General features: G+C 45.5%; 2 protein-coding genes and 1 long non-coding RNA gene across 3 annotated transcripts; 2 read left to right on the top strand and 1 right to left on the bottom strand.

Moving 5' to 3' along the window:
- Window positions 1-267: 267 nt before the first annotated feature.
- Window positions 268-2,424, top strand: LOC121025474 (uncharacterized). Its single transcript, XR_005788057.1, has 2 exons — window positions 268-370; window positions 2,138-2,424. It is a non-coding gene; the product is annotated as an uncharacterized LOC121025474 (long non-coding RNA).
- Window positions 2,425-4,053: 1,629 nt separating this feature from the next.
- On the bottom strand, window positions 4,054-8,238 carry NDUFA1 (NADH:ubiquinone oxidoreductase subunit A1). The gene is made up of 3 exons (XM_040467932.1): window positions 8,034-8,238; window positions 6,721-6,810; window positions 4,054-4,188 (listed from the first exon to the last, which is right to left on the bottom strand). Exons 1-3 carry the CDS (start codon window positions 8,133-8,135, stop codon window positions 4,168-4,170), a joined length of 213 nt encoding a protein of 70 aa, XP_040323866.1. The 5' UTR covers window positions 8,136-8,238; the 3' UTR covers window positions 4,054-4,167.
- Window positions 8,239-8,329: 91 nt separating this feature from the next.
- Window positions 8,330-9,537, top strand: RNF113A (ring finger protein 113A). The gene has a single exon (XM_040467931.1). It carries the CDS (start codon window positions 8,449-8,451, stop codon window positions 9,478-9,480), a length of 1,032 nt encoding a protein of 343 aa, XP_040323865.1. The 5' UTR covers window positions 8,330-8,448; the 3' UTR covers window positions 9,481-9,537.
- Window positions 9,538-25,636: the final 16,099 nt, after the last annotated feature.

Below are 25,636 nucleotides of genomic sequence, written 5' to 3'. Positions count from 1 at the left end.
AGGATGCCCGCGGGCTGTGCATGAGTTGGGGGGAGGAGAGGGGCGTTCCACAAGCACACACAGACCCCAGCCAAGAAGCTGAGAGCCAGACTCTGGGTATCTGACGTCCACATCGACATAACCTGGGAACAAAAAGCTCTGTAACTGCTCCTTGTGTCCTGTGTCTCACAAAAGGCTGGTATAAAAATTTGTGTTCTCGGGTCACAGAAGTATCAGCACGATGGGAAATCTTGGAAAAGCAAGTGGTGCTCAGCGCTCAGCCCCCACCCCCTACCTTCATCCAGAAGCTTCCTGTCGAGGATGGCCGGCTTCAATCCCAGCCACTCGTCACCTTCCCTTGGAAGGGAGCGAGTGGCAGCTGCTGAGAGGGGTAAGCCAGCACTTGGTTCTCACGGTGGCGGTGGCGTTAAGCCGGTTCTCCTCTCTGCTTTCAGCAAATACCTTCAGAGCGATCAGTGTCTTTGTTGAGCTTTGTAAGGCCTGTTGTCTTTGCAGTGCTCTGGAAAGACCTTAGTTGCGATCCCTCATTCTAAGAGGGAACCCCCAGACCGCTCCCTGCACTTGGTTACACGCTGGGCCTCAGGGGCCCCCGACGCCACACTTGGGTGACTTTTGGGGACCTAGGGGTGGACTGGCCAGCCACTCGAGGGGTGCGTGCAGTGCCGGCAACGATCCCTTCCGCATGTGCGGGGCTGTGGGTGCAAACCATTTCACGGACACGACTTCGTGGCAGTCTCAGATCCGCAGGGACGTGTGCGGGGCACATACTATCCTCACGTGAGAGATGGGAGACCTGAGGCTCAGAGCAGTGAAGTGACTTGCGTAAGGTCACACAGCCGACAGGCGGTGGGGCCGCCTGACACATCCCCGGCGCTGAGGCTCCACGGCACACGTCAGCCCTTCGGAAAAGGAGCCGTCCTGGGTCGGGCGTCCTGTGCATCCTAGAAGGTTTAGAAGCACTGCTGGCCTCGTTCCACTAGGTGTCAGCAGCGCCCCAGGAAAAGTAAACTTTCCGCGGCGGGGGCGGGGCTGAAGCACGGCTTTCTGTCCCCTCGCTCTGCAGCGCGGCCAGGCAGGAATGGGCCCGTCACCATCTCACCCCTGCTTCCCGCCCTGCAGGGGCTCCCAGCTGTCCCAGGAAGCGAGTCTGACAGCCTGAAGGAGACAGACCAGGCCCCTCGGGTTCTGGGCGCTGCCGGCCTCTCCAGTCCCTCTTCCCCCCTCCTTCCCGCCCCACGCTCCGCTCCAGGGCACAACCGCTCATAGCTCTTTCCCACGCGGCTGTGCCAGTCTGTGCGCCCACGTTCATGCCCTTTCTCTGCGTGGCGTGCCCTCCCCCTCGCTTGCTTAGCTCGCAAATCCTACCCAGCCTTCAAGACGTGCCTAGCAGCGTAGGCATCGCCCGGAAACTTACCCTAAGCCCGTGGCCTTCCCCTCTCCCCTCCTCAAGCCCCACCTCCGTGCTCCCGCACCTTCTGCAGCTTCCGTTCCGAGCACGCCTCACCCCGTCCTGTCATCAACTGCCCTTCACGCTACTGGGAGCTCCTGAAGGGCGAGGCTGTGACTTATTCGAGTCTGAGGCACAGTGCCTGGCAGGCAGCATTTACTCAGCGGTGTTTACAGACGCGAACCCCCCAAGAAGAGATGAAAGCATGCTGGGTTGGGAGTGAGAACACCAGGAGTCTGCTCCCACTTGCGCCCCAGCTAAGTGATTGCTTCCCGCCCCTGAGCCTCTGTTTCCTCCTCTGAGGAATGGGAGTTTGGACGAAATGTCTAAGGGTCCTTAGAAATTGGGTTGCTGGGGCGCCTGGGTGGCTGTCGGCTAAGCGTCCTGAGCCCCGCATCCGGCTCTGCGCTGACAGCGCAAAGCCTGCTTGGGGTTCTCTCTCTGCCCCTCCCCTGCCCGCGCCTGCGCACGCGCTCTGTCTCAAAAAAAAAAAAAAAAAAAAAACCCACACCACATATTTAAAAAAAAAGAAAAAGGAATTGGACTGCTGATTCTAGAAGGTTTTCTCAAAAATGTTCCACTTAAAAATGCTTCCCAAAGGGCAGGATCATCCTCTTCCTCCCCTTCTGAACGTGTAGGACCTTTAACCTTTTTCAAAGTCTTTTCCTATCAACTGTTATTTGACCCTAGAAATAACTACAGCAGCCTGGCAGACGTAATTTCAAGCGAGAACCATTCTTCCAAACAAGTGACGTAAAGGTAAACTGTGTGTCAGCTGTTACGCGCTTACCGACGTGTGTTTGTATGTATGCGCACACAGAGAGATCCTTCAGGGTGGTGTGTCGATGGGGAGGGGCTGGGCAGGGCGTTGGAACAAGTCTTTTCACTGAATACCTTATATTGTTAGATGTTTGAGCTGTGTGACTAGAGTATTTAAAAAATTAAAGATAGTGAATAAAACCAAATGAATGGCGTCATTTCCCGAGCATCATTTCAACCTGAAGAGCAGGTGGCTATGGACCAGGGGTGGGAGAGGGGTCAGTGCCCTGACCACCTGTCAGAGCTGCTGGAAGAAAACACTTCTGGCTAATTGCACCTGCAAAGAATCGAGGGAGACGCAGGCGACCAAACACCACTGTCATCTTCTACCTACGGTGTTTTCACCTGGTTCACTCCCTGGCCGCAGACTATAATGATGAAGTGAAATTTCATGGCAGGTTCCAGAAAAGAGGGAGGTGAAGGATTCAGACCCTCATGCTGAACCTGACCGACTGATTTCTACCTGTCATTTTGTGGCCCTCCACTGAACAGCCCCGAATCCATCTAAGCAGATACCCTTAGTGGATGATCCCCACCTTGAGGCACAGTAGACAGAACAGACCTAAAAATCCAGAGACTCAGCGATGGATTTAGTAATGCTGTCAAGGTCTTCCACATCCCCATCCTTACTCCCTGCCTCTTCCGTCCCAGAGATGGTTTTCATGACAGTCAACAAAGTGAGCCTGTGTGGTGCTAAATGCGGACTAGAGGTTGCATGAAGTGTGTCATCGGGGCCGTGGCTTTCCTTGAACAGTTTCTCATCCCCGGGCAGCACAATAGAGAATAACGCTCGAAGCATGAACGCCGCCACCTGCTTCCTCCGTAAGCCCTGCCCGGCGGCAGGGGTTCAATGGAAAGCGCACAGTGCGACAGCGGGCCAGGTCACGTCAGACGTTAAGATGGAGAAGAGAACGGGTCCTGTGGCCGCCTTGGGGGTTGATCTACACACACATCTACACACACAGGACAGCACCATGTCTCTAGGGGTTACAGCTTTTCAGATTATCTGCTTACCTTTAGTGGTGAACGTGCAAGTGTTTATTTCAAGCAGTCAGTGTACTCATGTTAATAGAATGACGAGTCTTGCCGCTGCTCCCCACTAAGACAACAATCGGCACTTGAGTGAATCCTATGTGTCAGATGCAGAGTGCATGGAAGTTCAAGGTGCAAGCTCAGCTTTAAAAACATCCTACCTGGGGGCGCCTGGCCGGCTCTGTAGGAAGAGCGTGCGACCCTTGATCTCAGGGTTCTGAGTTCAAGCCCCATGTCAGGTGTAGAGATCACTAAACACTTTAAACTTAATATAAAAGCATTCTACCTGGAACTTAACACAATAGGAATCACCCAGAAAAGGAACTAGAAAGGAACTATATTTTACTAGCAACCGCTGAAGGAATGAGGTCTTTGTTCATGTATTCCTATCTACTCCAATAGTAACAACTACCATTTATGACACATTAGGCACTGACAGGTGCTTGGTGTACATCTATCATTTTAAGCCTCAGCTGCCTTCTACTTTTTTTTTTAAGAGGAAAGATCCTTTTTTTTTAAGTTTATTTATTTTGAGAGAGAGACAGAGCGAGCAGGGGAGGGACAGAGAGAGAGAGAATCCCAAGCAGGCTCTGTGCTATCAGCGCAGAGCCTGACATGGGGCTCAATCTCATGAACTGTGAGATCACGGACTGAGCCACCCAGCGCCCCTAGTTTTTTTTAAAGTGATAAAGCTACACTGGGTAGATTGCTTGAGATTGTTTAGTACTATTTAAAAAAAAAAAGTAGAGAAAGCCTTTGGTTTTGCTTTTTTGTTTTTATTATGTACTACATTGATAGACTGCATAACCTTCTAGAAAGGGCAGATGAGCATAACTGAGTTAATCTTCATCGGTCAGGAAAAGGCTTCTTTAATCAATATTTTCCAAACCCTGAAAAACAGTATAAAAAGGAAAATGTGAGAATTCTGTTCCCACCAAAGATGTGCATGTACTGGCATACATCAGAGATCTTGAAGGTTTGGTTCCGGACCACGTCAGTAAAGTCAGTCAGATAAATTTTTTGGTTGCCCAGTGCATATAAAAATTATGTTCACACTATACTGTAGTCTCAACTGTGCAATAGCATTAGGTCTAAAAAAACAGTGTACAAACCTTAGTTTTAAAGTACTTTAGTGCTAAAAAATGTTTTCTTAAAAATAAAAAGTACTTTAGTGCTAAAAAATGCAACCATCACCTGAATTTTCAGTGAGTCATAAGCACTGATCACAGATCACTGTAACAAATATATTCATAATGACAAGTTTGAAATATTTCGAAAATTACCAACATGTGGTACAGAGACACGAACTGAGCAGATGCTGTTGGAAAAATAGTGCTGACGGACTTGTTCGATGCAGGGCCACCCCAACCCTTCAATTTGTAAAAAAGCACAGTACTGTATATCGATAAGTGCAATAAAATGAGGTATGCCTGTACCCTTACTTCCAGTGTCCCCAAATGGCATTTTATTAAAGAAAGTACTTGCACATCCGTATTTCTCTAACTGCAACAATAAAGTGAACTGAATGTTATAATCACTAAAGTAAAAAGAGTAAGCTATAAGGATGTCTAGTTTTCATTTTCTGACAGCAGCAAACATATCACTTTATATGAAAAGACCCCCCCCCCCAACCCACCCCATCAGAACTAAAGTCAAGCAACTATTAACCGTCTGGATCCTTCAGAGAGTCAGAGGACAGTAAGGTAAAACCATTAAAAAAAATAATAACAGCCAACGTGAGGAAAATACTGTCAACCTCATTCTACTTTTTTACACGTGGACAAATGGAGACTGCTTAAAAGTCTCTTGCTTAAGTCAGTAAGAAAGTGGCAGAGCCAGAATTCAAGGTCAGGGACCCCCACCTCCAGAACTCTTGGCTCTGTAAGCAAGACACTGTTTATTCAGAAGACCCACTCTTTCTAACTTAGCTCACAACCAAATAACCTCAGAAACCATAGAGTAAAAGATTAATCAGCGATGACATTTCTTCCAAGTGTTAAAATAACACAGTCCAGGTATCTTGTTTACTATTGCGGGAAGAATCACCTTGCGAGAAATAAAAACTGCACGGCCCAGGGAGCCACCCTGTAGAAATTCTAATTAGGAATCTTCATTTTATCTCCTACGCCAACTGATTGTGATGGTTATTGGACCGTGCCTTGAGAAATACCACTTTAGTTGAGTAGAGATCGATCGTCACATTCATTACATTAGATTCTCAAATAGCAGATCACCTAGCTTGAGTCCTTAGAGTGTTATTTATAGTCACCGACCCTGTTTTCTCATCTATAAAATGAAACTAATATTAACCTGGGTTCACTGTGAAGAATAAATGAGCCAGGAGAGAATATTAAAAAGTAACTACAATTTTTTAAAAGAATAATGGGAGATGAACTCCTACAAGATGTAGGAATATACTATTAGGTTTATCAGATTAAAATGCTATTGCTTGGCCATTTTGTATCTACAAAAAAACTGCAATTCCATAGGATTCAATCAAATTTAAAATTAGAGTAATTCTTTAACCTATGGCATTGGGTGCAGGAACTGGCAAACTAATGGAGTACGGAAGAGTGTATTTGTGAAACAGGACCATGTGTACGTGGAAATTTAGTTTATTAGAATGGTATTTCAAACTAAAAAATGGACTGTTCAGGGCACCTGGGTGGCTCAGTTAAGCGGCCAACTTCGGCTCAGGTCATGATCTCACAGGTTTGTGAGTTCGAGCCCGGTATCTGGCTCTGTACTGACAGCTCAGAGCCTAGAGCCTGTTTTGGATTCTGTGTCTCCCTCTCTCTCTCTGCCCCTCCCCTGCTCATGCTCTATCTCTCTGTCTCTCAAAAATAAATGTTAAAAAAAAAATGGACTGTTCTACAAATGGACAATTGTGACAACTGGCTATCCCTTGGAAAAAAGTACAGTTAAAATCTGATTTCACATTATACCCCCAAATGACCTGTAGATGGGTCAAAGCACTAAATGTAAAAAAAAGTATATATATATATATATATATATATATATATATATATGTACATATATATGTATTTTTGGGGGGGGGGAGGAATTTTTAAAATATATAAATAATCTTGGGTAGGAGAGTCATTTGTGAGCCAAAATCCAGAATGACAAAATATGATAAACTGAACACCAAAATTAAAACCTATCTGATGAAAGACATCATAAAGTGAAGAAGCCAGACTGGGGAAAAGATCTACCACATATGCAACAGACAAAAGATTAATAGTCATTACATGTAAATAACATATATGTGTAGGTGCGTGTATAAAAAGAACAAGCAAAGGGCACAGGCAGACAATCCACAGAATAAAAGACACAAAGGAAATTAGCACTGTGAGACATTTGGCAAAACATTACTAGAACCCATCTCAACTGACACATGGCTAGCATCAGAGCTATCTTACCTTTGACACATAGTAACGATTAACTCCAGAGATGCGCCTGTCTCTTTGCATCAAACTCCACTGATACCGATAATAGGCAACCCTTTTTTCCTACAATTAAAAGAAAGTATTATTGCACAATGTTTATGAAAATGAATGACCCAAAAGAGGGCTATCGGAACTTATAAGTGACATTCTAGAAAAGGAATCATCACTGAAACAAAAACCAAATCGATATTAAGACCGGATCCTAAATAAAATCGGATCATTAAACTTCATAATTAAGATGGTAACCATGAGTTCTTACCCTTTATATTTTAACCAGCATCTGGTTTTTTTCCCCTTTCCTCCTTCCCCTCGCCCCCCCCCCCCCCCCTCCGTTTTTTTTTTTTTTTTTTTTTTTTTTTTTTTTAAGACACCTGACTAGTCGTTTCCTTTTGGGACCCTAATGAGAGCAAACAACAGCGGCAGATCACACGTGAAGAAAAGTCACAAAACCAGAAAGCAAACACATTTATACCCTGCACTCTAGAGATACCGTGAACGAGTAGAAGGAGAAGAAAATTACAACCCTGATGTGAAAAGCAGGATCTTGCGGTAAATACCTAGAGGCTTGGGGGGGAAAGGTGGGGGATAAAAAAATGTCAAGGGAAAAACCTAACTACGGGTAGGGAGGTAAAAAACCGTGAAGCTACCAGGATGTGGATGCGAGAAATTAAAAAAAAAAAAAAACAAAACAAAAAAACAAAAAAACAAAAAAACAGGGGCGCCTGGGTGGCGCAGTCGGTTAAGCGTCCGACTTCAGCCAGGTCACGATCTCGCGGTCCGTGGGTTCGAGCCCCGCGTCGGGCTCTGGGCTGATGGCTCAGAGCCTGGGGCCTGTTTCCGATTCTGTGTCTCCCTCTCTCTCTGCCCCTCCCCCGTTCATGCTCTGTCTCTCTCTGTCCCAAAAATAAATAAACGTTGAAAAAACAAAACAAAAACAAAAACAAAAAGCCATCCAGCAAGAAAGATCAGAGATCCGAGGAAGTGGAGGCAAGACTAGACTGACGCCCAGGAGTTCGGACCTACCTTCTAATCTACCTTTCCAGCCCCCGAACCCACTCTGCCCTCTAGCCCACTCTTCGCACGACAACTAGTTGCTCCTTGCTAGAGGAGGATGTGGTTTCCGTCGGGTTTCGTTCCGCAAGCCTCCGCTTGCAGGCAACACTAAGGGGAGGGCCGCCCCTGGTGTTCCCCAGCCCAGAGAGGCTCCGCGCCCCAACGGCCTCCCGCCGCCCGTTTTGTAACGCCAGTCCGCGGAGTCAGCCGTCGCGCCGGAGAGGCCGCCTTACCTTGCCCCCGTTACAGAACCTGTGGATGTGCGCGGTGGCTATGCCGGGGATGACCAAGCACACGGCCATGACGCCGAGGCCGGGCAGAATCTCGAACCACATCGCGCCGCGGCTGCCAGGACCGAGCCCCTCCTTCCCGGCCCCCGAAAGGTGACCCGGCCTCGGACCCTTCCCGGTAGGCTCCGCGGCAAGCTGCGAGGGGGGCGGGGCCGCACACGCCTCCGGAGGAAACGACGGAGGCCGACGGGGCTCAGGGGTGGCGCGCGCTCGCCCCCTCGCCCCCTAGCGCTCCCGCAGTCGGCTTTGGGCCGCCCGGTTGGCTCCGACTGGCGGCCGGGCGCGCGACGTACGATGACGTGAAGAGGCCCCGCGCGGCCGAGCACGCCATAGCCGTTCCGGAGCTCGGGACTCTAAAATGGCAGAGCAACTTTCGCCGGGAAAGACCACGGACCAGGTGTGCACCTTCCTCTTCAAAAAGCCCGGTGCACGAAAAGGGGCTGCAGGCCGCAGAAAGCGCCCGGTCTGCGACAAGGAGTCCGGAGACAGCAGCGGCAGCAGCGACGAAGGCAACACAGTGGTTCGCCCGGAAAAGAAGCGGGCGATCCACAACCCGATGATACAGAAGACTCGTGGCAGTGGTAAACAGAAGGAGGCTTACGGCGACTTGAGCAGCGAGGAGGAGGCGACCGAGCCCGAGAGCCTTGGCGTGGTGTACAAGTCCACCCGCTCGGCCAAGCCCGTGGGACCAGAGGATATGGGCGCGACTGCGGTCTACGAGCTAGACACAGAGAAGGAGCGTGACGCGCAAGCCATCTTTGAGCGCAGCCAGAAGATCCAGGAGGAGCTGAGGGGCAAGGAAGATGACAAGATCTATCGGGGGATCAATAATTATCAGAAATACATGAAGCCCAAGGATACGTCTATGGGCAATGCTTCCTCCGGGATGGTGAGGAAGGGCCCCATCCGAGCTCCCGAGCATCTACGCGCCACCGTGCGCTGGGATTACCAGCCCGACATTTGCAAAGACTACAAGGAGACTGGCTTTTGCGGCTTCGGAGACAGCTGCAAGTTCCTCCATGACCGTTCAGATTACAAGCATGGGTGGCAGATCGAACGTGAGCTTGATGAGGGTCGCTATGGCGTCTATGAGGATGAAAACTATGAAGTGGGAAGCGATGATGAGGAAATACCATTCAAGTGTTTCATCTGTCGCCAGACCTTCCAGAATCCAGTTGTCACCAAGTGCAGGCATTATTTCTGTGAGAGCTGTGCGCTGCAGCATTTCCGCACCACCCCTCGCTGCTATGTCTGTGACCAGCAGACCAATGGCGTCTTCAATCCTGCGAAAGAATTGATTGCTAAGTTGGAGAAGCACCGAGCTGCGGAAGTGGGTGGTGCTTCCGATTTCCCAGAAGACCCCGATGAGAGTCCAAACCCCATCACTTAGTTTTCCTATTATTCTCATACCTCAAAATAAATACTTTCGTTGTTTTGGAAAGCGTAATTCGCCGTGTCCTTCCTTTCTAGGGAAAGTGAGTGGAAGAGGCGGGTGGTGAAGTAGGTTCCTGGATGGATGGCTTGTAAAAGCCTCGAGGTAGGTACAATCTGGATTTTTGCCTGGTAAAAATGCTGCCTGGGTGTAACATAACTTCTCAGAACCCTTTGGCATGAATTCCGGGGAGGGGAGAAGTTGGAAAGAAGAGCTAGAAGTTGCTAGAACTAATCAAAGCTGTGATGAAAGCAAGAACTGAACCTATCGTGTCACGTTTCTGTATCACTTAATAGGTTACAAAAGTACCTTCCGTGCATTATCTCTGGTGGGAGCCTGTACTGCTTCAAAACCTGCCCCAGCCAAGGTGTGTGTTTGGGGGGTGGGGGGTGAGTGGGGGGATCGGGTGGGCGAGCTGCTAGCCAGCACCAGGGTGCGTGCCTGGGAAATGGTCCTTGCTCTCTTTAAAGCACCATAGGTGACCCTGCTTCCACGAACGATTGAAATGGCCTATGCTGTGCTGTCCAGTAGGATAGCCGCTAGCTTCATGTGGCAGCTGAGGACCTGAAGTGTGGCAAGTTAGCCACTATACTGGACACTGCAGCGCTAGACCCAACTTGTAAACCAAGTTCGCAGGGCAGAAACCCAGCATTTTATAATCCATTGTCTGAAACCGTGTCCTCACAGACTGTAACGGAGCCGATCACGGTCATCTACGTACCTGTCTTCCCAACCAGTCTGTGAAGTCTTCAGTGACAAGCCCAGTGCTTGGCATGCAACAAACAATAAACCCAGAGACGCTTGAAAAGGGATATTGGGGCCAAAGCCTTGAATCCAGGCCGAGGAGCTTTGACCACATTCTGTAGGTAATGAGACAGCAGAGGTTTGGGGAGGGGAACACAATCAGACTTTTTTTTTTTCCCCAATGTTTATTTATTTTTGAGAGGGAGAGAGACAGAGCGCAAGTAGGGGAGGGGCAGAGACAGAGGGAGACACGGAACCCAGAGCAGGCTCCGGGCTCCGAGCTGCCAGCACAGAGCCCCGATGTGGGGCTTGAACTCATGAACTGTGAGATCACGACCTGAGCCAAAGTCGGAACCTTAACCAGCTGAGCCACCCAGGTGCCCCCAGGCTTTTTGGTTTTCTTTTAATGTTACTGGGGCCACAGGCTGTTGGATAGATTGCAGGAAGATGGAAGACACGAGGCAGGGAGGCCAGTTAGACCAAATGATGAATACATTTTTACTGATTAGTATTTGTGCTGATCCCAGGGAAGAGATGCAATAATTAATGGTGGGTTAGAGTTTTTAAATTCACATTCATTAATCCATTTAAATATATTCTTTGAGGGGCGCCTGGGTGGCTCAGCCAGTTGAGCGTCCGACTTCAGCTCGGGTCATGATCTCACGGTCCATGAGTTCGAGCCCCTCGTCAGGCTCTGTGCTGACAGCTCAGAGCCTAGAGCCTACTTCAGATTCTGTGTCTCCCTCTCTCTCTGCCCCTCCCCTGCTCATGCTCTGTCTCAAACATAAATAAAAACATTAAAAAAAATTTTTAATAAAATAAAAAATAAAAAAATATATTCTTTGAGCGGCAACTGTGTGTCAGGCACTATGTTTGGCATAGGGGATATTAGCAAACAAGATAGACACAGCCCCTGTCTTCACGGAGCTGGACATCAAACAGTGGCAGGTGTGATAAGCAGGAGGGAAAAAGTGCACTGGGTCGATCTCTCAGGATTAACCCAATCCCAGCCTCGGAGTTCAGAAGCATCATTTTACTTTCTACAAAGTGATACATTCTATAAGAGAATGGATAAAGTCCAGTGGGGATACGTAATAACCCATTGGGAAAGGGTTTAAGAAAGTCTGGCCAGAGGAAACAGCACTCAAGGGATGAGACAAAGAAGCAGCCAAACAGGAAACAGGACGCTGTGGGGACAAAGATGGAGAAATAGAAGCAAACACTGTTGGGGTGCCTGGGTGGCTCAGTCGTTTGGGCATCCGGCTTCGGCTGAGGTCATGATCTCACGGCCCATGGGTTCGAGCCCTGCATCGGGCTCTGTGCTGACAGCTCAGAGCCTGGAGACTGCTTTAGATTCTCTGTGTCACTCTCTCTCTGCCCCTCCCCCGCTCAAGCTCTGTCTCTGTCTCTCTCAAAAATAAACATTTAAAAAAAAACTAAAAAAAAAGCGAACACTGTCAAGGAAGGCAAAGGAAGAGAGTGAAGTGTCGTGAAAGATACATGGTGATGAGGAGCAAAAGAATTATAAAAATGTTTCTTTCTTTTTTTTTTTTTTTTTTTTTTACCCTTCCTGAGAATTGATATTCAGGAAGTTAAGCTGATGGAAAGGGTCCAGGAGAAAAAGATGAAAGAGAAAGAATGCTGCTGAAGACTAAGCTCTAGAACTGACCAGAGATGAGATTGAAGGCACAGATCAAGTTAGTCTGAAACGGGAACCCTCTTGCACTGTTGCTGGGAATGCAAACTGGTGCGGCCACTCTGGAAAACAGTGTGGAGGGTCCTCAAAAAATTAAAAATAGATCTACCCTATGACCCAGCAATAGTACTGCTAGGAATTTACCCAAGGGATACAGGAGTGCTGATGCATAGGGGCACTTGTACCCCAATGTTTATAGCAGCACTCTCAACAATAGGCAAATCGTGGAAAGAGCCTAAATGTCCATCAACTGATGAATGGATAAAGAAATTGTGGTTTATATACACAATGGAATACTACTTAGCAATGAGAAAGAATGAAATATGGCCTTTTGTAGGAACGTGGATGGAACTGGAGAGTGTGATGCTAAGTGAAATAAGCCATACAGAGAAAGATACCATATGTTTTCACTCTTACGTGGATCCTGAGAAACTTAACAGAAGACCATGGGGGAGGGGAAGGGGGAAAAAAAGTTAGGGAGGGAGCCAAACCATAAGAGACTCTTAAAAACTGAGAACAATCTGAGGATTGATGGGGGGTGGGAGAGAGGGGAGGGTGGGTGATGGGCATGGAGGAGGGCACCTGTTGGGATGAGCACTGCGTGTTGCATGGAAACCAAGTTGACAATAAATTATATTTAAAAAAAAAAAGAAGTCTTTTTTTTAATGTTTATTTATTTATTTTGAGAGAGAAGAAGACAGAGCATGTGAGTGGAGGACAGGCAGAGAGAGAAAGAGAGAGAGAGAGAGAGAATCCAAGCAGGCTTACCGCTGTCAGCACAGAGCCTGAAGCAACGTGGGGCTCCATCCTGCCAACCGTTGAGATTGTGACCCGGGCAGAAATCAAGAGTTAGACACTCAACTGACTGAGTCACCCAGGCTCCCTAAGAAGTTGGTCTTAAAGTGCTGAGAGAAAGAATAGGAGAAAGACATTTGTCTACTACTCCACATATTGTTTAATACCTGCCTCTGAATCTTAAGAATATACAAGATACATGTCAATGAGCATTAATCTTAGGATCCACAACATCCAGCATTTTCTTAAAAGGGACCATAACCACAAAAGCACACGCATCAATAGTGTACTCAAAATATCTTTCATATTTACCAGTTTATGATTACATTTTAAAAGTCAGAACTAGTTTTTATCACCTTTAATTAAATGGTGCAACTTCATTTCATAGGTGGAAATGAAACATTTGTTCTTTCAAATATTTTTTTATTTTTAATTTTAATTTTAATTTTTTTAAATTTACATCCAAATTAGTCAGCATATAGTGCAACAATGATTTCAGGAGTAGATTCCTTAGTGCCCCTTACCCATTTAGCCCATCCCCCCCACACCCCCTCCAGCAACCCTCAGTTTGTTCTCCATATTTAAGAGTCTCTTCTGTTTTGTCCCCCTCCCTGTTTTTATATTATTTTTGTTTCCCTTCCCTTATATTCATCTTTTTTGTCTCTTAAAGTCCTCATATGAGTGAAGTCATATGATTGTTGTCTTTCTCTGACTAATTTCACTTCGCATAATACCTTCCAGTTCCATCTACGTAGTTGCAAATGGCAAGATTTCATTCTTTCTGATTGCTGAGTAATGCTCCATTGTATATTACATACCACATCTTCTTTATCCATTTATCCATCGATGGTCATTTGGGCTCTTTCCATACTGTGGTTATTGTCGATAGTGCTGCTGTAAACATGGGGGTGCATGTGCCCCTTCGAAACAGCACACCTGTATCCCGTGGATAAATGCCTAGTAGTGCAATTGCTGGCTCGTAGGGTAGTTCTAGTTTTAATTTTTTGAGGAACCTCCATACTGTTCTCCAGAGTGGCTGCTCCAGTTTGCATTCCCACCAGCAATGCAACAGCATCCCTCTTTCTCCGCATCCTCGCCAACACCTGTTGCCTGAGTTGCTAATGTTAGCCATTCTGACAGGGGTGAGATGGTATCGCATTGTGGTTTTGATTTATATTTCCCTGATTCTGAGTAATGTGGAGCATGTTTTCATGTGTCAGTTGGCCATCTGGATGTCTTCTTTGGAGAAGTGTCTATTCATGTCTTTTGCTCATTTCTTCACAGGATTCTTTGTATTTTGGGTGTTGAGTTTGATAAATTCTTTATAGATTTTGGATACTAACCCTTTATCTGATATGTTGTTTGCAAATATCTTCTCCCATTAGGTCAGTTGCCTTTTAGTTTTGCTGATCGTATTTTTTTTTTTAACTTTTGTTTATTTTTGAGGGAGAGACGGTGTGCATAGAGGGAGACAGAGAATCCGAAACAGGCTCCATGCTATCAGTGCAAAGCCCGATGTGGGGCTCGAACCCACGAACTGTCAGATCATGACCAGAGCCAAAGTAGGACACTCAATCGACTGAGCCACCCAGGTGCCCCCCAAATAGTTTTTTAAAGTATGTACGGGGGGGGGGGGAGGGGAAAGCAAGCATGTGAGCAGAGATAAGATTGCTCTAAAGAAGCTAACCTAGTCTGAGAGGTCAGAGGAGGCTGCCCTAGGAAATGACCCTCAAACTGAGACCTAAAAGGGGAGCGGGAGAGAGTATCCCAGGCAGAAGGATAAGTACACACTGAAGACCTGAAGTGAGTGACTGGCTTGGGCTAAGAATACAAAGCAGTCCAGCACGGCTGCAGGAAAGAGGTAATCAGGGGCCAAAGAGCAGACACCTTGCAAGTCACCTTAAGGACTCTGGACTTTATCTGAATGGCAAAGGGATGCCATCAAAGGGTTTTAAAAAAGAAAAAGAAAGTGAAGGGGCACCTGGGTGGCTCAGTCAGCTGAGTGTCCGACTCTTAATTTCGGCTCAGGTCATGATCTAGCTCATGGTCGTGGGATCCAGCCTCCATGTCTGGCTCCGAGCTGAGCATGGAACCTGCTTGGGATTCTCTCTCCCTCTCTCTCTGCGCGCTCCCCACTTGTATGCATGTGCACGTGCTCTCTGAAAATAAACATAAAAAAAAGAAAGTGAGATGATCAGATTTTTTTGAGAGAGAGAGAGCATGAATGTGAGCAGGACAAAGTGAGAGAGATTTTTTTTTTTCACGTTTATTTTTGAGAGAGAAAGAGTGGAAATGGGGGAGGGCAGAGAGAAAGGGTGACAGAGGATCCCAAGGAGGCTCTGTGCTGACAGCAGAGAGCCTGATGTGGGGCTCGAACTCACGAACCGAACCGTGAGATCATTACCTGAGCTGAAGGCTTAACCAACTGAGCCACCAAGGCACTCCCCGATTTGAAGTTTTAAAAAGAGAATTCTGCAGTGTGGAGAATGGATTCAAGGAACCAGACAGGAGACACGGAGACCACTTAGGAGGCTGGAGCACTAGTCCAGGTGACACGATGGTGGACTGGACTAGACTGGAGGCTGTGGACATGCATTTAATAAGTAGTTTTTGAGCATCCACTATATGCCAGGCATTGATTTAAGCAATAGAGACACAGCCATAACAAAAGTGCACAAGTCGGGGATGCGCTTCTTGATCTTGGGTTATGAGTTCGAGCTCCACGTTGCGTGTAGAGAATACTTTGAAAAAAAAAAAGTGGCACTCAGTCGGTTAAGCGTCTGACTCTTGATCTCGGCTCAGGTCATGATCTCACAGTTTATGAGATCGAGCCCCGTGTCCAGCTCTGCACTGGCAGTGCGGAGCCTGCTTGGGATTCTATCTCTCCCTCTCTCTGCCCGCCCCCCGCCACCGACTCTCTCTCAAAATAAATAAACTTAAAAAAAACTAAAAAAAAGATGCACATACAGAAAAGCACATAAAACACAACTTTGCAGAACAAGTAATTACACAGGAACACCCGCATAACCACGACCCTGGTCAAGGAATACAAAACGGAGAGCACTCAAGGAGCCTCAGTGCACCCTCTCCAGATCACACCCCTCTGCCCGTAGAGGTTACACAGAGGTAACCCCTGTGCTGACTTTTACGGTAATCGGTCCTTTGCTTTTTTCCGTCGACCCAGCCTTCCTCTTTAGCTATTTCTCTCTCCTTCCCTCTCGCCAAACCAAGAAAAACCGCACACTCAATGTCCTTCCTTTCTCATCTCCCATTTAGTCTTTCTTTGTAACAGCTTTGGTGAGAGATAGCTCATATCTCAGTACGAATATATTCATAGTCACCATTTAAAAGTATATACTCCAGTGGCTTTTAGCATATTCACAAGGTTGTGCAACCATCCCCACTAATTCGAGAACATTTTTGTAACATACAGAATTGTTGGATCACTATATTGTACACCTGAAACTAACTGAACACTGTACATTAATTCTACTAGAATTTTTTTAGGGGAACATGTTCAACACCCCAAAAAGAAACCCATAAACACTAGCGGCCGCTCTCCACTATTCCCCCTCGTGCCCCACACCTCACTGGCAACCACTCAACTTTCTGTCTCTATGCATTACCCCTTTCTGGACATTTCATATCCATGGAATCATATAATATGTGGTATTGTGTTACTGGCTGCTTTCACTAAGCATGTTTTCAAAGTTGATCCATGCTGTAACACATATCAGTACTTTTCTCAATATGGTTGAGTACTACTCCACTGTGTGGACATACTACATTTTGTGTATTCATTCATCAGTTGATGGACATTTGGGCTCTTTCCACATTTTGGCTATTACGAATAATGATGCCATGAACATTCATTTTTGTGTGGACACAGGTTTCCATTTCTCTGGAGGAGATACCTAGGAGTGGAAATGCTAAGTCATGTGGTAATTTTGTTTAAACTTTTTTTTAATTGAAGTGAAATTCACATAAAATTAACCAGTTTACAGCGAACAATCCAGGAGCACCTGGGTGGCTCAGTCGGTTAAGTGTCCGACTTCGGCTCAGGTCATGATCTCGTGGTTTGTGATTTCAAGCCCCATGTCGGGCTCTGTGCTGACAGCTCGGAGCCTGGAGCCTGCTTTGGATTCTGTGTCTCCCTCTCTCTCTGCCCCTCCCCCGCTTGCTCTCTCTCTCTCTCTCTCTCTCTCTCTCTCTCTTTCTCAAAAATGAATAAACATTAAAATTTTTTTTTAACTTAATCTGAAATAATTAAGATGGGGGGCGCCTGGATGACTCTGTCAGTTAAGCATCCAACTCTTGATTTTGACTCAGGTCATGATCTCACAGTTTGTGGGTTCGAGCCCGACATCTAGCTCTGCACTGGTGATGAAGTTTTGGGGTGATTGGGGGGTTTGTGGGGTCCGGATCCAACGGCCAAGAAAGAATTCTTGAAGACGTCTTTGGTGTAAAAAGGTGATTTTGTTAAAGCACGGGGACAGGACCCATGGGCGGGCAGAGCGGCACTGTAAGTGTGTGTGCCGCCCCCCCCCCCCCCCCGGTTTCTGCAGTGGGGGGAGAGGGAGTTTGCAAAGAGACTTTCACCTGCTAAAGATTTACTGGAGGCCTAGCTACCGTCAAGCTAAAGTTGTCTTTCCCTCCAGCAAAGCACTCACCGTTAAGACATTTGGGAGTTCCTGGACTTCAGGCTATGATGGGACTGCCTTTTTCTGGTAAATTGGTGGAGGCTCTTATCAGTTTAACCATTTGTTTTTGTCCTTTCCTGTTTGGGGGTAGCCTGGAGTGTCCAAGGAGTATCACACATGTCCCACCTGGGGGTGGGAGGGGGTGCTGTTAGCCTGCACTTTGTCCTCCGCTCGCCCCACGCTCCCTCGCGCCCTCATCATTGGTAGCACTAAGCACGGAGCCCACTTAGGATTCTTTCTCTCTCTCCCTCTCCGCCCCTCCCCTGCTCACTCGCTTGTGCTCTCTCTCAAAATAAATAAACATTAAAAAAATAATAAGAAATTAAGTTGGGAACACCAAAAGCAGAAGAGAGTGGATTGAAGAGCAAAACAGAATCCTAGGATGTATGAGGTACTTTGCATAACAGTAATGGACGTAATGCCTGGTGAGGAGGGAGCACAAGGCAAGCTGATACCCCGCAAACCACCCCCCTCCCAGGTGGGATCTGTGTGATATTCCTCAGGCACTCCCGACTGCCCAAGAACAAAGGAAAGGACAGAAAACAAATGGTTAAACTGAGAGTCTCTGCCAGTTTACAATGATCTCATCAATAGCCCGATTTCCAGGAACTCCCACTATCTTAATAATGTTTTGCTAGAGGGAAAAACAACCTTAGCTTAACAATACAATACCTAGGCCTCCAGTAATCTGTAAACCCTCTTTAGCACAGGAAAATCCCTTTAAGAAACTTTCTCTTGACTTTACTTCCCCCAACTCCACAGTATACACACAGTCACTCCGCATAACCCCAGTGCAGCTCTTTCTGCCCACGGGTCCTGTCCCCGTGGTTTTATAAGATCACCTTTTTGCACTAAAGATATCTTCAAGAATTCTTTCTTGGGGCGCCTGGGTGGCTCGGTCGGTTGAGCGTCCGAATTCGGCTTGGGTTGTGATCTCGTTGCTTGTTGGGTTCGAGCCCCATGTCGGGCTCTGTGCTGACAGCTTGGAGCCTGCTTCGGATTCTCTGTCTCTCTCTCAAAAGTAAATAAAACATTTTTTAAAAATTAAAAAAAAAAAAATTCTTTCTTGGCCATCGGCTCCGAACCCCACCATCACCCCAAAACCTCACCAAGGATACCTCAGGCCCAGAGGTGCTTGGGAATAGGGTTTAAATTCCTCACATCCACAAAGTGTAGGGTCCCACAATATGAGAACCAAACAATAGTAACAATAAAAATGATAGTAAAACAGCTCTGAAACGGTGGGAATCATAGGGCCCAGTAAAGGCAAACACAAAATTTCCCTGTAAGGACATTTTCATACCCAGGCACGTGGAACTTCTACAGAGAGTAAGTGCACTGAAAATGGGCTCATAGCCAAGATTACAGACCACATCAGGAAATTAATTGCCTTAAGGGAGGAGTCAGAAGAGGCAACAAATGAGATAATTTGTATCTAAGGAACTAGGAATATTAGAACAATCCAAAAAAAGCCTCTGGGAAAAGGAAGGAACAGGAGTTATAAAACAAAAAACTTAAAGCATTAAGACAGATGGAGGTCAAAAAGCACCCAAATAGGGGCGCCTGGGTGGCGCAGTCGGTTAAGCGTCCGACTTCAGCCAGGTCACGATCTCGCGATCCATGAGTTCGAGCCCCGCGTCGGGCTCTGGGCTGATGGCTCAGAGCCTGGAGCCTGTTTCCGATTCTGTGTCTCCCTCTCTCTCTGCCCCTCCCCCGTTCATGCTCTGTCTCTCTCTGTCCCAAAAATAAAATAAATAAACGTTGAAAAAAATTTTTTTTAAAAAAAGCACGCAAATAGAAATTTTAACATGGTATCATTAAATTTTGAAAAAATTCAAAAATTAACAGAAGAACAATAGACTACATACAGCCAAGGAAAGAACCAGCGAATTGGAAGACAGGTCTGAAGAAATCACCTAGAATCCGACACAGTAAAACAACGAAAGAGAAAAAGCAAAAGAAAACTGGTTACATGGGAGACAGAATGAGACATTCCAACATACATCTAGAGGGCTTCAAGGAGAGGATGGAAGACAGACAATATCTGAAGAGATAATGACTCAGACATTTTTAGAAATAAGTCTTCAAGCTAAAGGAGCAACCTCAAGTACTTAGCCAGATAAATACAAACAAATCCACACCCAGACAAGTTGTAATAAAGCTGCAGAGCACAAAAAGCAAAGAGAAAATCTTTAAAAAAAAAAAAAAAAAAGAGAGAGAGAGATGTAGATTACCTGCTAAGTAACAACAGAAGAGTAACTATAGACTTTTCAAGAAAAAAAAAGATGTCAGGGGTGCCTGGGTGGCTCAGTCCATTAATAGTCCCACTCCTGATTTCAGCTCAGGTCAGGATCTCAGGATTCCTGAGATCCAGCCCCACATCAGGCTCTATGCTGACAGCGGGGAGCCTGCTTGGGATTCTCTCTTTCCCTCTCTCCCTGCCCTCCCTTGTTCATGCCCTCTCTCTCTCAAAATAAATAAACATTTTTTAAAACATGTCAGATAATAGGATAATAAAATGATAGAATAATATGTTCAGAGTGCTGAAGAAAAAAGTCAGTCAAGAATTCTATAATTAGGGCGCCTTGGTGGCTCAGTAGGTTGAGCGACCAACTTCTGCTTAGGTCACGATCTCAAGGTTCGTGAGTTCAAGCCCTGCATCCGGTTCTGTGCTCACAGCTCGGAGCCTGGAGCCTGCTTCGGATTCTGTGTCTCCCTCTCTTTCTCTGCCCCTCCCCAACTCGTACTCTGTCTCTCTCATTCTCAAAAAATTAAGGAAAAAAATAAAAAAGAATTCTATAATCAGGGGCCCCTGTGCAGCTCAGTCAGTTAAGCATCCAACACTTGATTTCGGCTCACGTCGTGATCTCGTGGTTCGTGGGTTCATGCCCTGCGTCAGGTTCTGCGTGTGGAGCTTGCTAGGGAGACCCTCTCTCTTTCTCTCTCAAAGATAAATAAATAAACCTTGAAAAAAAATCTTAAAAAAAAAAGAATTCTTATTCATTCAACAAACTCAGCAAGTGCAATGAATTTATTTTTTTAAAAAACTCGACACCTTCTCTGTGCCTGACATTTTTTTAAATGATCGGGATACACAGCAAATGAAATAGACAGAAATCCATGTCTTCGTGGAAATGACATTCTACTGGAGAGAGACAGGAAATAAGCAATAAATAAATAGGTGAATTATATAATAGGTAAAAACAGGTGAGGGAGGCGGCTGGCTGGCCCAGTCAGAAAAGCATGCGACTCCTGATCTTTGGGTTGTGTGTTCAAGTCCCACGTTGGGCATAGAGATTATTAAAAAACAAACAACACAACAACAACAAACAAGTGAGGGAACTGAGATGGTCTGGGGCAGGAAGTGGGCTGAAAGTTATAAAAGGGTTGTCAGGGTCACCTCATCAAGGAGGTGACATTGGAGCAAAGATTTGAAGGAGGTAAGGTACTTGTCGGAAATGCATCCAGGTAAATTTTTATTTAGGAATGAGGGAAATAATAGCATTTTTAGGCATATAAAGATTGTGGGTGTTTACTATTCACAGACACTCACTGACATAACTTAAAATGAAGATTTTTTTTGCAAGAAGGAAACTGAACTCAAAAGGAGAAAAAGGCAAAAAGAAATGGTGAGCAAAAGCTTTGCAAAAAGCGAATGTGTACTAGCTGTTAACATATAAAGGGGAGGTTAAAGAATGAAACCCAAATACCTTACAGCCATAACATAGAAACGTGGATGGTGTGATGGGAAGGACTGGAGTTCAAGCACCGAAAACTCCATGTATCGTTTGGAAGAATGATGTAGTTACTTATTAACTCTAAACTTATTAAAGCATGCATGTTGATATTTTAAATCAATACTAAAAGAGACAGTCAAAACAAAAACATACACCTGAAAACTAAAAATACAACCCTAAATAGCCAATGAGTTCATGAGAAAATCTTCATGGAAATCATGAAAAAGTTAAACCTCAATGACAATAAAATACGTGTAAAAACATGTGACATGCATCTAAAATGGAATCATGAAGACAGTGCATAGTGTTTTTTTTTAATGTTTTTTTAAATATGCCAAATTAATGCATAAAGATTTCCATTTTTATTTTATTGATTGATTGATTTTTAAGTAGGCTCCATGCCCAACGTGGGGCTTGAACTCACGGCCCTGAGATCAAGAGTCACATGTTCTACAGGCTGAGCCAGCCCGGTGTCCCACGAGTTCCATTTATGAAGCTAAAAAAAGAGGAGGACAAACCTAAAAGGACAGTGGGAAAAAGTAATAGAGAAGAGCAGGAGTTAATAAAAACACACACAAAAATTGGAAATGATCAATAAAACCAAAAGCTGGTTCTTAGGAAGAAATTAATTAACAGGCATACCTCTATGAAGACTGACCTATTTAAAACGATGAAAGGTATACATAAATAACATTGAAAAAAAAGATATAGCTATGGATTCAATTTAAAATTAAAGCCACATAGAACAGGTTGGAAACATGGCAGAATAAACATGTTTTCATTTCCACAACATTCTGAAATCACACTAAAATGATAATAGATAATTGTATGGGGCACCTGGCTGGCTCAGTTGGTGGAGGATGTGACTCTTGGTTTTTGTTTTGTTTTGTTTTGTTTTGTTTTTTTAATTTTTTTTAACGTTTATTTATTTTTGAGACAGAGAGAGACAGAGCATGAACGGGGGAGGGTCAGAGAGAGGGAGACACGGAATCTGAAACAGGCTCCAGGCTCTGAGCGGTCAGCCCAGAGCCCGACGCGGGGCTCAAACTCACGGAGTGTGAGATCGTGACCTGAGCCGAAGTCGGCCGCTTAACTGACTGAGCCACCCAAGCGCCCCGGTTTTTTTTGTTTTTTAACACAAATTCCATGGCAAAGGGAATTAAGGTGGATAACTACCTGACATTAACATAGGAAGAGTATTTTGGATTATTCAGGCCAGTATAATCACAGGGGTCTTCAAAGTGGAAGGGGGAGGCAGAAGAGAGAGTGAAAAAGAGGTAGATGAAGCAGAGTCAGAGAGAGATGCTATGTTGCTGGCTCTGAAGATGGAGGAAGGGGCCGTGAGCCCCCAGCAGCTTCAACACCCTGAAAATGGGGCACCTGGGTGGCTCAGTCGGTTAGGCATCTGACTCTTGATCTTGGCTCAGGTCCTGACCTCACCGTTTGGAAGATTGAGCCCTGCGTCGGGGCACGGAGCCTGCTTGGGATTCTCTCTCTCCGTCTCTCTCTCCCCCTCCCCCGCTTACTCTCACTCTCTCTCAAAATAAATAAGTAAACTTAAAAGAAAACTCTGAAAATGACCCCAAAAAAAACCTAGATTCTCTCCTAGAGCCTCCAGTAAGGAACTCAGTCCTGCCTGTACTTCAATTTTAGTCCAGTGAGATCCGTGTTGGGCTTTTTTTTTTTTTTTAAGTTTGTTTTGAGAGACAGAGAGAGAGAGAGAGCATGTGTGCACATGCAAGTAAGGGAGTGGCAAAGAGAGAGGGAGAGAATCCCAAGCAGGCTCTACACTGTCAGCACAATGCCCGATGCAGAGCTCAAACTCACCAACTGTGAGATCATGACCCGCCAAAATCAAGAGTCGCACACTTAACCGACTGAGCCACTCAGGTGCCCTGATATCCATGTTGGACTTTTAATTTACGGAACTGTAAGCCAATAAATGTGTGTTATTTTAACCCACTAAATTCGTCGTAATTTGTTACAGCATCAATAGGAAACCAACACAGGGGTGCCTGGGTGGCTCAGTCGGTTAAGCATCCAACTTCAGCTCAGGTCATGGTCTCATTGTTGGTGGGCTCGAGCCCTGTGTCGGGCTCTGTGCTGACAGCTCAGAGCCTGGAGCCTGCTCCGGATCCTGTGTCTCCCTCTCTTTCTGCTCCTCCCCCACTTGCTCTCTGTTTCTTTCTCTGTCTCAACAAGAAATAAACATTAATTTAAAAAATAGGAACTAATATAGTTGGTGTGGGGAAAGCTCAAGTGTTCAGTTTTGGATGTGTTCAGAGAACCTGAGCGTGTTAAAGATCTATGTAGAAGATACCAAATAGGCAGATGGATAAGAGTCTGGAATTCGGGGGAGAGGTATGGGATGCAGATAAAAATTTGGAGTCGTCAGCGAAGAGGGAAAAGCCAAAAGAATGGATGAGGTTAACAAAGGAGCAAGTGTAGATAGAGAAGAGGTCTAAGGAGTGAGCCCTGGAACACCCAAGTCTGACAGCTGACATCCAGCCGGTGGTTTCAAGGTAGCGAGCACTCCAAAACACAGGCAGGCTCCAAGACGTAAATGCACAGCTAAGCAGTAGGTCAGAGGCAGATACTTTAACACTCGGCTTGTGAGAACAGGCAGGTGCTGGAGACAGGAGTGAGTCACAGATCTCAAATCCAGGGAAACAGTCTTGTCAAGAGGAAATAGGCATAGGCCTGGCAATAGAGGTTGAGAAAAACATAAGGACAGAGTCAGGGCAATATATTTTAGACGTTGGCAAAGATGGGACCTTGGCCCTGAACCAGCTTTCTGCCTTGGGCTTCTACTGCATCCTTAACTTGATTTTTTTCACGTTTTAACACCTCTGAAATCAGATGAATCGTGTCACAGTTTAATTGGCAGCATTTTTTTCCTTCTTGGTATATAAAATAATGATGGTCTTGGGGGCGCCTGGGCGGCTCAGTCGGTTAAGCGTCCGACTTCAGCTCAGGTCACGATCTCACAGTTTGTGAGTTCGAGGCCCGCATCGGGCTTTGTGCTGACAGCTCGGAGCCTGGAGCCTGCTTTGGATTCTGTCTGTCTGTCTGTCTCTCTCTCTCTCTCTCTCTCTCTCTCTCTGCCCCTCCCCCACTTGTGCTCTGTCTCTGTCTCTCAAAAATAAATAAAAATGTAAAAAAAAAATAATGGTGGTCTTAGAGTCAATGGTATCTTTGGTTTCATGAAATACAATTGCTCTCTCACTTAGGGAGCATTTCAAATTTTTCAAATTTTGCATTTTTTTTTCAAATTTTGCATTTTTTTTAAATTTGGAGGGGGCTGAACTTTATTGAAGTTTCACTTACTGAAAATAATACCCGCCAATTTTAAGTGTACAACTAAACGAGTTTACACAAATGCGTGCAGTCATGTAACCATCAGCACAATCATGATAAAGAGCATTTTCATCACTCCAAAATGTTTCCTGGGGTCTCTCTGTGGTCAGTCCTTTCTCCCTACCCCTATCCCCAAGCAATCATTGATCTGCCATCTAGCACTATAGTTTTACCTTTCCTAAAATTTCCGATAAATGAGATTGTACAGCCTGTACTCTCTTTGCGTCTGGGTCTTTTCACTCAGCGTAATCATTCTGCGATTCATTCATGTTGACAGACGTTCTCAGTTCATTTTCACTGTTGAGTATTATTTCACTCTGCGGATGTGCCACATTTTGTTTGCTCGTTCGCCAGTTGGCAGACATTTGGATCGTCTCCAGTTTGGGGCTATTATAAAAAGCGAATAATTGACCTTTTTCAAAGCGGGAGAAAGGGTAATCCCATGCAAAGCAAGTGGGTTTTATTTTATTTTCTCCTCATGAAGCATGAGAGAATTCTTTTACTTAAAAAAAGGATAAGGGAAACAAATCTCATACATTTTGGTCATATTAGTCCTTTAAATACCAGTGAACGGTGAGTGTTCATTAAGTATCTGTGAATCCTAATCAGGGTAAGGAAAGGAAATTCCAAAGTTGCTCAGAGTACACCTTGGAATGAATAGAAAATACAAGTCTTAAAAAAGAAAACACAAGTCGCTCCCCCAGTGAGATAAACTTTGGATAACATTGGGCTACTTGAGGAAAACGAAGCCTGCAGAACCTATCTTTTGATCTGAAAAACACTAAACTTTCTTTTTTTTTTTTTATTTATATATGAAATTTATTGTCAAATTGGTTTCCATACAACACCCAGTGCTCATCCCAAAAGGTGCCCTCCTCAATACCTGTCACCTTCTGTGTTCTCCCTCCCACCCCCCATCAACCCTCACTTTGCTCTCAGTTCTCAACAGTCTCTTATGCTTTGGCTCTCTCCCACTCTAACCTCTTTTTTTTTTTTTTCCTTCCCCTCCCCCATGGGTTCCTGTTGAGTTTCTCAGGATCCACATAAGAGTGAAACCATATGGTATCTGTCTTTCTCTGTATGGC

Source organism: Herpailurus yagouaroundi, unplaced genomic scaffold (assembly GCF_014898765.1).
Source record: "Herpailurus yagouaroundi ecotype Mexico unplaced genomic scaffold, PumYag 67641, whole genome shotgun sequence".
NCBI lineage: Eukaryota > Metazoa > Chordata > Mammalia > Carnivora > Felidae > Herpailurus > Herpailurus yagouaroundi.
This window is presented reverse-complemented; position numbering and strand designations above follow the sequence as displayed.